The sequence below is a fragment of the Macrosteles quadrilineatus genome, unplaced genomic scaffold, assembly GCF_028750875.1.
Source record: "Macrosteles quadrilineatus isolate MER2022 unplaced genomic scaffold, UCM_ALF_1.0 Scaffold_9__3_contigs__length_116548681, whole genome shotgun sequence".
In the NCBI taxonomy this organism is placed as follows: domain Eukaryota; kingdom Metazoa; phylum Arthropoda; class Insecta; order Hemiptera; family Cicadellidae; genus Macrosteles; species Macrosteles quadrilineatus.
Genome location: NW_026542602.1, coordinates 11,243,559 through 11,257,588, shown reverse-complemented (window position 1 = coordinate 11,257,588; position 14,030 = coordinate 11,243,559). Strand labels below are relative to the sequence as shown.

The window sequence follows — 14,030 nt, the reverse complement described above, 5'->3', positions numbered from 1 at the left end:
AATTTTACCCCCGGAATTTTACCCCCCCCCCCCCGGATTTTTACCCCCGGATTTTACCCCCGGAATTTTACCCCCTGGCCAGATATATAAATAGTGAGAATGATTAATTATATTCATTCAGTTTTAATTTAATAGTATACATTTTATTATTAAGTAGCCTATCTTAATTTATTTGTAACATTAACTAATCGAACAGCTTTTTAATTTTAATTTTGAGATTCGAGTATCAGGATTCGATCTTTGAAGCCAACTGATGGTTAATATTATCAAAATAAAACAGCGAATTCTGTTTACTTAGTTGAGATTACAAAATAAATAAAGATAGGTTACTAAATAATGAAATGTTTAAAATTAATTAAAAACAGAAATAAGAAAATCAATCATTCAATTTCTAAAATCGGCCAGGGGGTAAAATTCCGGGGGGTAAAAATCCGGGGGTAAAATTCCGGGGGTAAAATTCCAGGGGGTAAAAATCCGGGGGTAAAAATCCGGCCCGTACATCTTCAGTTGTCTAAACGCTAGTTATATGGACAGGGGGTAAAATTCCGGTTTTCATCGTTAATCTAATTAATCACTCGATATAGGGGAAAATAGAGCAAGTCGAGTATTTTAGAGACTATGCTAAGTTTTAAATTAACTTAGAAAAATATAGTTTAGTACCAAGAAATAAATCACACCCATTCCATAACAGTTTTTTTTTTCATGATTAATGTTAATAAATTGAAATTCCACTGAATCTTAAATAATAAAAGCCAAAATTAGTTATAAATAATATGTGAGTTTCCTTATAGTGCTTTTACAATCAAAATAAACTATACCAAACCATGGCTCGGTTTCCCGGCTACTTTTTAGTAAAAGTGTGTTTTGTTTTTATGTATGGTAAAACAGTGTACTATCACGGCTGCCTTTAACTCCAGGCCGCGGCCCTTCAAGTGGCAACGTCGCAAGTGGTGTTGTACAAGCTGTTTGTTTGGAAGCAGCTAATGATTCAATGATTGTATTTGTGTATTTACGAAAAATGTGTTACTGGACTATGACAATATTGACTCCACTTTAAATGTACAGACATAGATTTTTAATTCATATTGTTTCGGTTTTCAATTCGGTGTGTTTTATTTTCAATATTTTAATAAATTTATGTTCATAAATTTAAATTTACATCAATAAAGTGCGAATGATCTGATGTCATCTGTCTGCCATGTTATCTTATTAATCCCTAAACAACACCACTTGCAACGTTGCCAATTCTACCAGGCCGCGGCCTGTAGTTAAAGGTGGCCGTGGTACTATAGTTACACTCACTATAATCGCTAAGATTTCTATGAGCCTACCGTGCCCGACGCCCGTGAATATGTAAGTGTTGGATAACTTTTATTTTTTCTTGTAACGGTTTGAATAGATAGCTTACTAATCTGCACTGCAAACTCGCATCAACATATTTTCAAGTGCTACAGGGTGTTAACACACATGAAATAAACCAATTATTCCTATACGAGTTTTCTAGTCATGGCTCAAAAATACCCTTTTCCTACAGTCACTCGACAAAGTTGGCTTCCTTGTACTGTTTATAGTACAGAAAGCTGCTACTTGCTGCATATTTATACTTTGCCGTACGTTTTTTACTTTTTCGTACGGTTTATACCTTGTCGTACGGTTTATACTTTGCCGCACATCAGGATTCCAACGAACAACACAAAACAGCGTGGTTCTATTATGTACGTAATCCGTGTACGCTTGGAAATAGGTTGGCAACACTTAAAGATAATAATACTATGAGCAGCTTATTGACTATTATAACTACGATTTAACCTGCCATTTCGTGTTTATAGTTTCGGTATTTATGTTCTGAACTTTCTGGACTTTTCTTTTAAACGTTTTTAAAACATTCCTACGATCTTAATAAACAAGAAAATACCATTAAAGCATTTTTTAGGCGCGGAAACCACTTCAAATTACAAAAACTTACGGAACTATATTCTCAAAACGCGGAGCACATTTCTTGCCGAGGAAAAATAGCGGAGTGATACAGACCGGGGTACTACTTTCTCTAGAGCACCTATTTGTGTTGCCAGCTGAACCTAAAAACGTGTTGTATAGTGTTTGAAAGACTAATTATTTATATGCTTTATAGTGACTGTAGGAAAAATATAATGTGTAACACGAGTGCAAAAGGCCTTTGCTGCACTCGAGATCATTCCGCACTCGCCTGCGGCTTGTGCGTAAACATTGCTCTCGTGTGCAGCAAAGTGCCACTTTGCCCACTAGTTACACAAATAACTATTTCATCACAGTCATATGCAACGTTGTAAAGTAGCAGAGTATAAGGTGTGAAAACCAAAATATATCTTCTTATATACTAAAAAACTTTAGCAATGCTTAAGACAGCTAGCCTGATTAAACCACTGGACCGAATTACACGTGGTTGGTACCAAATGAAAGGTATTTACCTGTAGATGTGCAGAATCCCTTTATGAATTGAATTAGGCTCACAAATAAGCACAAAAAATGAATTTGAAATTTAAAAAAATAACATGGGTCTTATGGGTTGCCAGGGTGATGACGAAATAACAACAAAATATAAACAGAAAATCTAAACAAATGGAAGATATTCCAATCACATGTTTTATTTACAGTGTGTGGGGGAAATATAGAAGTCTGTACATTACATATTTTTGGTTGGGTTTTCAACCGCTGGGCGACCTCTAGGAACATATTATATAAAATACTTATGGAGACTTTTCTTATGGAGATTTAACATGCGTCAAAATGTTAAAGCTTACAACAGCTAGCCTGACCATACTACTGGACCGAACTACTGGACCATACTACTGGAATTTAAAAACTCAAATTAAAAAAATTATTGATAATTTAACATGGGTTTAATAGGAGTGAGATCTGGAGATATATTGGACAGATTTACATGCAGGTTGTGTTAAATGAAATGTTTCCCATATGCCTGAAAAGTTTACTGTTCCTTTAGTGAATCTTATGTATTGAAAAGCTTTTGGAAAACAATTAGCCTGACCATATTACTGGGCTGATTTACACGCGCGTTGTACCAAAAGAAGGCTATGAAATAAATTCTAATCGCATGTTTTATTTACATCGTGGGGTTAAAATAGAGAAGTTTGCACAATGTACATACTTTTGGTCAAGTTTTTGACCACGGGGTGAGCTCTCTTCATTATCTAAAATATACTGTAAAATCAAAATAATGACATAAACAAATTTAGTACTCATTTGGTGGCGAGTCTGTTTTTGCACTGATTGTGTGGTGTGTAATATGTCCGATTATTTTATCATTCTGAAATGCCTCTACGGCGAACATTAACTGGCCGGGTAGAAAGAAGAAACCGTAAACCGTCTCTATAATATGAGAGTTAATCAACAACATGGAGTTATTATACCGTGTTTATAGATAATTTTAAATGTGCTTGAGAAGTGCCTCGGGGGTTTTGTGGTTTTAGACATTGGACTTATGAACTTAAAATGCAGATTTTGCTATGGGAAACACTTCCGGTCTGAAGCCACACAACGCGATACGGAATTCACAATATGTTGCCCCATAGGCAAAATTGTTTTGCAACCCTTGATACAAAATGCTTTTTTCAAGACACTTTCGAAAGAAATCCCTATTACATGTTTTATTTACAGCGAAGGGTGAAAATAGAGAAGTCTGTACATTACATGTTTTTGGTCGAGTTTTCGACCACTGGACGACCTCTAGTTTTAACCTATTTCATATTTGTTTGCTCATTTTAATCAATCTTGTCTTAAAACTAAATCTGTTACCCTCCATTTTGCTGCATTGAGATGTTATAGTGCTGATAAATAACTTTGATATACCTACGTATCTCTAGAAATTTTTTTTATATATTTTGTGTTAAACGCCAAAATAACAGATAGGCCTATACGAATTTAACATTTTACAGACACCCCTTTCCATCTTGTTTTGAGCAGTTAAATAGGCGAACAACTTTTAAATTCCATGAAATGGATCCTTCCTTTTCAAGTTGTATAATATTTTACTTCCTCAAAACCAGTTTTCCTAATAGGATTTCAACTTTGCTAACTCTGCTTATTAGTTGTGACAGTTTTATTACATTGGAGTTTAAATTATATAGTTGACCTCGGATATGCTGTGTACTCTGTGGTGCCAGCGTGTGCATATGATTCACTTATGCAAATCTACCAGTTCGGTTCCGGTGGTTCTATAATGTATTAGAAGACATTTCTTGGTATTCAAGTTGAAAAAATAGTTATAAACATTTAACTCTTAGAAGTTGTCAGCCTATATAATTTACATAGATCAGAATAACAACTAATCTATGAGAATATTTGATGATGCTTTAATTCCTAAATAGCCAATAAAATAAAAGTATATTGATTTTTTGGGACTAGATTGACGGAGGTCATTCAAACAACATGTAGGGGGGGGGGCTTTAATGTGCATAGGCCTACATATTTTACACGCAATCGATAACATTTCCTAAGATTTTTTTCTTATAACACATTACCTCTTTCTTATGAGATATCATTCTTTGATCAATTAACTGAATGAAATTGTGACTGACGGTTAACATCTAGTTGATAGGATTTTCATCTTCTATCGACCAAAATAATACTTTCTCTATGTATCATGTATAGAGGGGGAATGAAGATTAAATAACTATTCAGTAATAAGTAATGATAAACTATTATTCCTCTTTGGCAGGCAGGAGTGCTTAGGCTAGAGACAGCTGAGTACTGGCTTGAGCCTTCGACCTCTGGCAACACCACAGAGGGGCGGCAACACATACTGTTCCGGCGGAACACTGCTACTCGCCACCGGAAACGGAGGAAGAAAAAGAGGAAGAAAAAACACGAGAAAAACTGTGGGACGAGGGGTCAGTTTAAATAAATTTATGAGAGTAGTTTTTAGTCAAACTACTGATTTTTTGGTATACCAGGGTGTTTCCAAATTGTCTGGACATACTTAATTTGTTGACTTGTTCCTTGGGCTATAAGACAAACATAAAATGCCTAGATTTCTGTTTGTCTGTCTGTTTGTGATTTTTAACAACTATTTGAAATCTTGGGAATTTTTTGAGATAGAATTTCAAAATTGGTATAAATGTGTATTTTAGTAGGTATCAATCAATCAATCAAAATAACTTTATTCATATTTCACATTTTGTACAGAATGGAGTCAGTTATAAAAACACAATATTAAACTTAAGACTACTTACAAAGAACATTGTTATTATAAAAAAAATCAAATTTCAGGAAGTTGGAAAAAATCTTCTAATTTATACAAGGGTCTGTTGGTGAGAAATAATTTCAAACGTTTTTTAAATGAATTAAAATTACTTATATTTTTTATATTGTCAGGTAAGCTATTGAAATATTTAACACCACTATAAGATGGAATTTTTTCATAAACCGATAAATTATGTCTGTTGAACGCCAATTCATTACATTTTCTGGTTGAATATGTATGACAAGAGTTAAATTTTGGCAATCTTTCATGGTTTGATTTAATATAAAGGGCTATTTGATAAATGTATAAGCTAAAAACAGTCATAATTCCTATTTCTTTAAACTGCTCTTTTGCGGATGTTTTTGACTTGCGGATAGTTTTAACATAATGCGAATTGCTTTTTTTTGAAGTTCCAGAATGCTATTTAGGTAGGAAAAGCTTACAAAGTTTTGTTCCAATATCTCAAGCCGTTTCAATATGGCGGCCATTTAAAATATTTAATGCCAAATTTAATGAAAAACGTAAATATTAAGAAAATTGTTATTCAGATAAAAAATATAGAGAATTTAAGTCCAAATCAAATAAGACCTTGTTTATTCAAATCGGATGACAAACAACCGAGTTATCAGTTTTTTTTCTACATTCAGTTACGCAAATTAATAGATTTTACAGAGCAATACCTAGTAGTCGTATTAAATTGCGTAATCGAATGTAGAAAAAACTGATAACTCGGTTGTTTGTCATCCGATTTTAACAAACAAGGTCTCATTTGATTTGGATTTAAATTCTTTATCTTTTTGATCTGAAGAACAATTATCTTAAAATTTACGGTTTTCATGAAGTTTGGCATTAAAGATTTTAAATGGCGGCCATATTGAAACTGCTTGAGATATTGAAATGAAACTTAGTAACTTTGTGAGCTCTTTTTACCTACACATTTATACCAATTTTGAAATTTCTGTATCAAAACATGTCCAAGATATAAAATAATTAATAAAAATCATAAAAGGACCGACAGACAGAAATCTAGACATTTTAGACCATACTAATATGGTATTTTATTTTTTTCTTAGCCCAAGGAACAAGTCCAGAAAATTTGTCCAAACAATTCGGAAACATCCTGTATCTACACATGCCATCAATATCAATCAGTAACAAAAATCCTTGGGGTGTATAATCAATTAACTTACAACTTTAACTTGGTAATAATTTCTGCAAACTTACTGTATCTAAAAGTCAATGGCCAAATGTATTTCTAAGTTCCATCTAACAGGCTAGCATTCTAAAAGAACATTGAGTATACAGAATAGATGTTTATTTTTTATTGCAGAGCCTCCACGACTGCCGGCCGCGCGGCTGGAGTGGTCGGCAGTGTCAGGTGTGGGTCGAGTGCAGGTACAGGGTCGTGGTCGGCGTCGAAGACTGCGCCAGCGCCGCTCTGTCTCCAAGGAGCACCATGTGGAGGCCCTACTGGTCGCTGACACCTCCATGGTAGAGTTTCACCACGACGGTGACGTCGAGATGTATCTGCTTACCATCATGAACATGGTAGCTATTCTGTATAATCTTATATAGCTATACTTAAACTATACTTAAAGTCTTATAGCTGTATAATCCTTAGATATTTTGTGTGTACTATTTTTCTGTGTCATTGGCAACCTTATTGTTTAAGGCAGAGGTATTTATTTTTATAAATAAATTCTGTTCTCTCTACAATGGTTAGAGTTTTAGTGGTTGCAATATTCAGTGTATGTAAATTATACATGTTGGATAGCAAAGCAAGTGATTTGGAAGAAATGTGTACTTAGTAAGGAACTTTCAATTTTCAGATTAGACTTGGTAACATATCCATGAACTGGAAGCGAGGTTTGGCACAGCCCTCTAAGACCAAGTCCAAGTTCAAAAAGTTTCAAACCCCAATGGAAGCCTTATCTGCCACATGACTTACAACCACTCTGATTGTTCCTTTTTTTGATAGAAAGGTGAAACTTTCACCGTAAAAATAAATCCAAGATCCATTTAGAGTAATGACAAAAAGGTTATACCCTAGAATTTATTTGAAGAGTGGAGCCTTTACATAGCTAAATTCTCTTATTCTCTTAATCAAGGATTAGCAAATGCCTGTTCTGATCTTATAAACTAGGCTACTCCCATCTCTTCCAAATTCTTCCCACATATGAATCTTATTATCATAAATATGTTTGCTGGATTATGTAGGCTGCTTTGATGGCAATGAAGTATTTTTATGTTGCAGGTATCAGCATTGTATCAAGAACCAACTATTGGCAACTCAGTCAACATTGTTGTGGTCAGGATAGTCCTGATAGAAGACGATGCTTCTGAGGTAGTCCTTATACAAACTCTCTAGTTAACTTATGTTGCCTAGATTGTGATCCAACCACTACCTTCTTTATTCACAATCACAAATTGATATTGTAATTATTTTGTGTTAGTTAAAACCAAAACCAATAAAGATGGAGTTTCTGCGATTCAGAGTTTTTACTAGAGCTACACCATTTTTAGGGTTTTGAACTTTTATACTTGATACTGTAATACAATCTAGATGCTAAACAAGCAAGTATCTCACTCATCCTAGACCGTAACAAAAAAACAGCAGGAAATCTATAGCTTTCTGTGTTTTTAAACTAGCAATAACAAAATAATTTCCAACTAGTTCTAGTCCAACTCTTTGTTTAGGGACTGAACATTACAATACATGCTGATCATGCTCTCAACAGCTTCTGTAGCTGGCAGCAGAAAATCAACCCGGCATCAGAATCTGATCCTCAGCATCATGATGTCGCTATCCTTGTAACCAGGTATCATATTTATTTTATTTTATTTTTAAGCATAAATCCATTTTTTTAGTGGGTTCAAAAATCACTTCTAACAGTTCTAAGTTCTAACACAGTAAACATCAGGTATACCAAATAGTCCACTGTATTAATTAGATAAGAATGTTCATACAGCATTACCTAGGTGCGGCTTCTTTACTTGATTATTTTATTTAGCTAAATCTCCCATATTAGAATTTATTTATTAAAAAGTCCAAGATTTAAAAAAAATTGCTAATCGTAATCATTGATAAAACTACGCAGACCATCTGCTTCAACAGTCTTCCTACATTTTATTCTACCCTCACCCTCTTTCTCATCATCTTAGCATACATACATAAAGTGTGTCATTGTCTAACTCTAAATGATAAAGCAACATTTAAGCTGAGGTCTGTGGCATTTCACGAAACAGCGCATGCTCTTCGATTGCTTCATGGGCCAAAGAAAAGCACCGCAAACGCTGGGTCGATACTCCCTTTCTTATGGTCAGCAAGCTTACTCTGTTTAGGCCTTCTAAAAAGGTTGCCTCTGACCTCTTGAGACTAGACAGGCGAAGAATCAAATTAACTGTATAACTATACTGGATAACTGGTCTCGGGCGATTCAGGAAACATTTACAACGGATGGGCTTATTTGATGGTGAACCGATCTGTAGGCACTGTGATGGGTCAGAGGAGACGATCACCTGCTCTTTGATTGTGGCGAGCTCTCTGATGCTAGAATGATAACTCTTGGTAATGTGGGTAGAGGAAGATATCTTCCCGAGGATGAACTAATCGGGAAGCTACAGGCATTCATCGGACACCTTAACTTGTAAGTTCATCAAGAAACAATTGTCTGGGGTGTGCAATAATTCAATTTTCGGATGAAGTGCTTTAAGGTCTCGGCCTGCCCCTCTGCTGTTAGATAAGATAAGATAAGATAAGCTGGGTTTTCCTAGGCGCGGAGAGAGGAACGCAGAGAGCGGACTCCTCTTATCTTAAGTAATTTAATGTTACTGTTTTCCTAAAAGCGGAGCGGAACACCATGTTAATCGCTTTTCTGCCCTCCGCTCTCATCTTCCGCGTCTAGGAAAACCTGACCTAAAAGACGTTTATTTTGTAGATTTTAAATCTTTTAATACAAATTTGCCATTATTTATGCTTAATTTGTATACATGGCATATTAATGTATTGTTTGTTTTTGTTCTCCAGTATGTCTTTTAGATTTGAATGGTTCCTGAGGAACCTAACTATTCATTCTCAACTTGTATTGGTTATAACTATTTTTTTTTGTATTCTATGTATTGTATGTTTTTGTATTATTTGTAAATTCTTGTTTTGTTGTGTAAGAGCAGCGATTTTTTGTTATAATTTATAGTTTCCGGTACATGTCCAACAATTTGCTTGCCCCATACATTGGCAGGGATACCCCCCTGCCTAATACTGGAAGCAATTGATTCAAAGTGATGAATTTGTTTGAAACCTCGCTAAACTGTTTACAAGTCACGGCGAAGTATTTCACGTTAGCCCCTACCATAATCTCAAATCTTACATCAATAAATTTGATCTTATCAATCATTAAATCTCTTATATCAATAAAAGATTTATGAATGAGCAATAAAAGTGTACAGATTGGAATATGGCCCTTTGTAAGGAAGCCAAAACAACAAGCAAAATTATTTAAGAGACAGTTTTCCCCGAAGACCACGATATTACGATATTGTAGTTATAAGTGACCATGGAGGCTGTACTTCTGAAGGAGATGTTTATTCCAATATTTTTTGGACATAAGTATTTATTGTCTAGGAAGGACATTTGTGCACGCCAGAACACGCCGTGTAGCACGCTGGGGGTTGCGCACGTTGGGGGAATGTGTGAACCTGATCGCAGCTGTAACATCAACGAGGACAACGGCATCACTCTGGCACACACCATCGCACACGAGATGGGCCACAAGTATGTTGTCTAGGACAGCTTGGTTAGATTACGTTAATACATCAACACATAATGCGTATTTTGAGGTAAAGATGAGTAAAGGAACATGTAAAATATGAGATCGCTGCTTTTTATATTAATCTTTGACTATATAAGATCAGCTGGTTCCTTTTCCAGGATCATTTATTAAAATCCCATTGATATGTCACTTGGGTCTAGTTTTGAAACATTAAACAAATATTTTGACTCAGGATTAAACCAGCAGTCTTCTGATTAGTAGGCAAGCTCTATATCCATTCAGCTATCCAGCTTGTTCAAAGACCATAGATCGTTAAAAAATAATCAAAAATAATAAAAATAATTAGTTTAAATTAAACTAAAGTCCACGAAGCACTGTTAGGTAATATCCCAATATTTAGACATGGTACTGATCATGTTGTCGGTTTACGTTGATGCTAGACTCTGTCTATTGAAACAATAGTACAATTTACAGCAAAATGCAAAAACTGTAAACAAACACCAGTAAAGTTTTTATTCTCTTTCAAACATTAAGACTATTTCCCTATTTGTGATTCTGTTAACCTTATTTTCACGAGTAATTTATGCAAACCGCTCTCAACCAGAGGAACTACTGTACTCAGTCACAGAACTGAGTGTAAGACTGAGGTATCAGATGAGGCTTTCTTACAAGACAATAATAACTGAAAGCTTCACTAGAGAACTAGGTAAAAAAATCATCATACTTCAGACTATAGATGTAGTGCCCCCCCCTGAACTATTTTAAAACAGTCTTGGTAACTGGTTATCAGATTGATAGTTTTTAGATTCTTTTATCTGCATTCTTAATTGGTATCTTTTTATAGCTTTATAATTAGGTTTGATCCAAAAACAGTTTTACTGAGGACCACTTCATTGTGGTGTTTCAGTTTCGGCATGTTCCATGACTCCTCGAGGTCTGGTTGCTCCGGCCGCCAAGGTTCGACTCTGCACGTAATGACTCCCACTTTCGAAGCTGACTCCCTCAACATTGCCTGGTCAGAGTGTAGCCGACGAGACATCACTCACTTCCTCGAGTCAGTTATGTCCCAGAAAAAAACTCAATGAAATTTTTAAACAAAAGCTACATATTTTGAAATTTTTAGAATGACTGTTAACTTTTATTGATGGTCTAAAAACTTAATTTTGTAATTTTCTTATATACGGCTAGGATTTGTATGTATGCTGGAAAAATTATTAGGGCAATGGCTGTATCAACTACCTCTGAACTATTGGAAATATCTAAGTTTTTTTTAATTCTTATTCTTATTGTTGAGGGTGTCTACAAAACACTTTGCAGAAATGACAGCAGAATATCAGAAGGTAACTGTTTTATAATAAATCAATGTTCCAGTATAGTACAAACTTGTTAATTTTACAAATTATAAACCAGTGTTATAGGTCATATTTAGTTAGCCTATTACAAGCTATGTAAAGATAATGCAGTTTAACCCTCTAAGACAGACCTGTTGTAGCCAGGGCTCCGGCCGATGTCTGGAGGATCGCCCCGCAGTGCAGGATGACTACACGTACCCCGAGCTGCCTCCGGGGGCGATGTACAACGCTGACTACCAGTGTCGTCTGCAGTTCGGCCCCGACAGTACCGTGTGCTCTCCCTCAGACGAGGTTTGCTGAACGACCAATATGGTCCAATCTTAATTTTTATTGTAACTGTTGTTATGCAATTAGATCCTTTTCCATAAGGGTAATCAATTACACTATTTATGTAAAAGTAATATAGTGCCATGATTAGTATCTAATGAACATAAATATATCTTACGGGTTTGTCTATTGTAATGTTTGTCAAAAATGTCACTTTAAATTTGCAGATATGTTCTCGGCTGTGGTGCACAGTGGAAGGGATGTGTACAACAAACCTGTATCCAGCCGCACCAGGGACACATTGTGACAAACATATGGTATTTATGTTAGAAACAATACTATTATTAACTCGTAATAATTGTAATCCAAGATAGTAGAGGAGTGTCCAAAAAAATCTCAGAGCTTCGGAGAAAAAACTGTTTAAAATTATTCTTAAAGAGTGGACTTTGTAAAAGGTAGCACATGTAAAGTTGAGGATAACGAATAAATGTGTATGAGATGATTGGTTTGAATCGAAATAGAATCAAGCAAGCAAAAATTTAGTGGTGTTCAATCCAAATACTGTATAAAGTCAGTACTTACCATTCAAATTTTTAAACGAGGTACATTTAATATATTTAGAGAAATCTTTAATTTAAAAAAATAGTAATAAAACCACTGAATATTTTTGTCTGTGTACCCGATTGGTTAAAGTGCTTACCTTAAAGCTTGAAGGTTACTGGTTTAATCTTGAGAAAGATAGTTTCTAGACACAGACGCCATTGATCATTAAACTGTCAATTAAAGTGGCTTACATTTTTGTATATATAAATAAATGACCCATATATCTTGTGTAGTGGTGTGTGAACCAAGCGTGTGTTTCTATCGGAGAGAGCTCCGAGCCCATCGCCGGAGGGTGGGGAGAGTGGGGGGAGTGGAGTGAGTGTTCTCGCTCCTGTGGCGCTGGTGTCTCCGTGAGAGAGAGGCTGTGTGATCATCCAACACCAGCGTTCGGAGGATCCTACTGTCTTGGAGAACGGAGACGATATCGCATCTGTAACACGCAGGTCAGTACTTATATATTACTATTAGAAATCAAGGTTCTTATACAAATAAATATATGACTTGTTTATCAAAATATTTGAGTAAAAATCCAATCAGACGGATTAAAATTCACTTAGTCTGCAGGTTTGCTGTGTGGGGGTATTTACTGATAAAAATATTGGTTAAATAATGATCATCTTATTAGCAATAAAGGAGTTTGTTAAGTAGGTGTATCATACCAGCAGTTTATTTTTGTAAGCTTCCTCTAACATTGTAGTTTGGCTGCTAAAGTCATAATGAATTTTGTATCGTAATGGTACTACAAATTCTTAGTATTGTAAATGTATCATAGTGGGCATCAATATCAATGTACATCAATTGTATCTCTCCATTTCAGGCTTGTCCAGAATCGTCCCTGAGTTTCCGAGCTGAGCAGTGTTCATCTTTTGATAATGAACCATATTTTGGAAAAAACTACACGTGGCTTCCATACTTTGAAACAAGTATGAAAGAAACTCATTATTAATAACTAGCATAGAACGCAGCTGAAAGCAACATTGCTGTAGGCATACTTTTGTTATTTTTAAATCAAAAATTAATTTATGGGTGCTTGTCAGATATGATTTTATTCTTATTTTAAACAAAATTTACTATTTTAGTAAAATTCCTTGTTTGTTGGAAAAAATTCATCTGCTCCGAAGTCACTTTTTGATCAGGAGAAAATTGTTTTCGTCAGGTCAATAATTTTGATTACGATATACCAATTTAATTTATTATACTGTAGATTGAAACATTTTTAAGTTTGATTAAGTTTGGCAGAAATGTATTGACTTGGTAAGTTTTATCTCCAAAGATGGATATAGTCTACTTAATTGAGATACTACCTCACTACTAAAAAAATTAATGTGTGTACGGTAGAACCTCACTAACTCGACAGTCATCGCTGGCGCACAACAATTTCGCTGGTGTACAACACACAAAAATTTGCAATTTTTCCAGAACTTTGGATCTGATTTAGTTTTAATTTAAATTCAACATTTAATATTCAACATTTTTGAAGATTGTTTACTCAATACCTAAAATTTATATGTAAAAAATAGTCTGTTATGAATTTATTTATTAAAACCAATTACAAATTTCAGTGTTTTGGATAACTCGACAACCCCCAAAACGACAACCCCCGAGTCCACAAATAGTCAAGTTAGTGAGGTTTTACTCTGTAGTACAATTTACAAGACTCTCAAATCAACATCCATTACAAATAACAGTTTTTCTTATTAACTATTCAATTATTTGTAAAACCTCAGATTATGTTAGAGAGTGGTGTGAGTAGAGAGACAGAAAACCTCCCTCGTTAATCTTCCCCTAGGTACTCTAAAT

At 34.9% G+C, this 14,030-nt stretch overlaps 1 protein-coding gene across 1 annotated transcript in view; it reads left to right on the top strand.

Annotated features, from left to right (window-relative positions):
- Positions 1 to 14,030, top strand: part of LOC129004492 (A disintegrin and metalloproteinase with thrombospondin motifs 7-like) — a 44,403-nt gene that overhangs the window by 25,240 nt on the left and 5,133 nt on the right. Inside the window, exons 5-14 of the mRNA XM_054433098.1 lie at positions 4,715 to 4,886; positions 6,570 to 6,787; positions 7,494 to 7,583; positions 7,937 to 8,058; positions 9,861 to 10,010; positions 10,916 to 11,062; positions 11,501 to 11,651; positions 11,855 to 11,944; positions 12,464 to 12,673; positions 13,048 to 13,153. Of these exons, the coding sequence (XP_054289073.1) occupies positions 4,715 to 4,886; positions 6,570 to 6,787; positions 7,494 to 7,583; positions 7,937 to 8,058; positions 9,861 to 10,010; positions 10,916 to 11,062; positions 11,501 to 11,651; positions 11,855 to 11,944; positions 12,464 to 12,673; positions 13,048 to 13,153 (1,456 nt within the window). The remainder of the gene's footprint in view (positions 1 to 4,714; positions 4,887 to 6,569; positions 6,788 to 7,493; positions 7,584 to 7,936; positions 8,059 to 9,860; positions 10,011 to 10,915; positions 11,063 to 11,500; positions 11,652 to 11,854; positions 11,945 to 12,463; positions 12,674 to 13,047; positions 13,154 to 14,030) is intronic.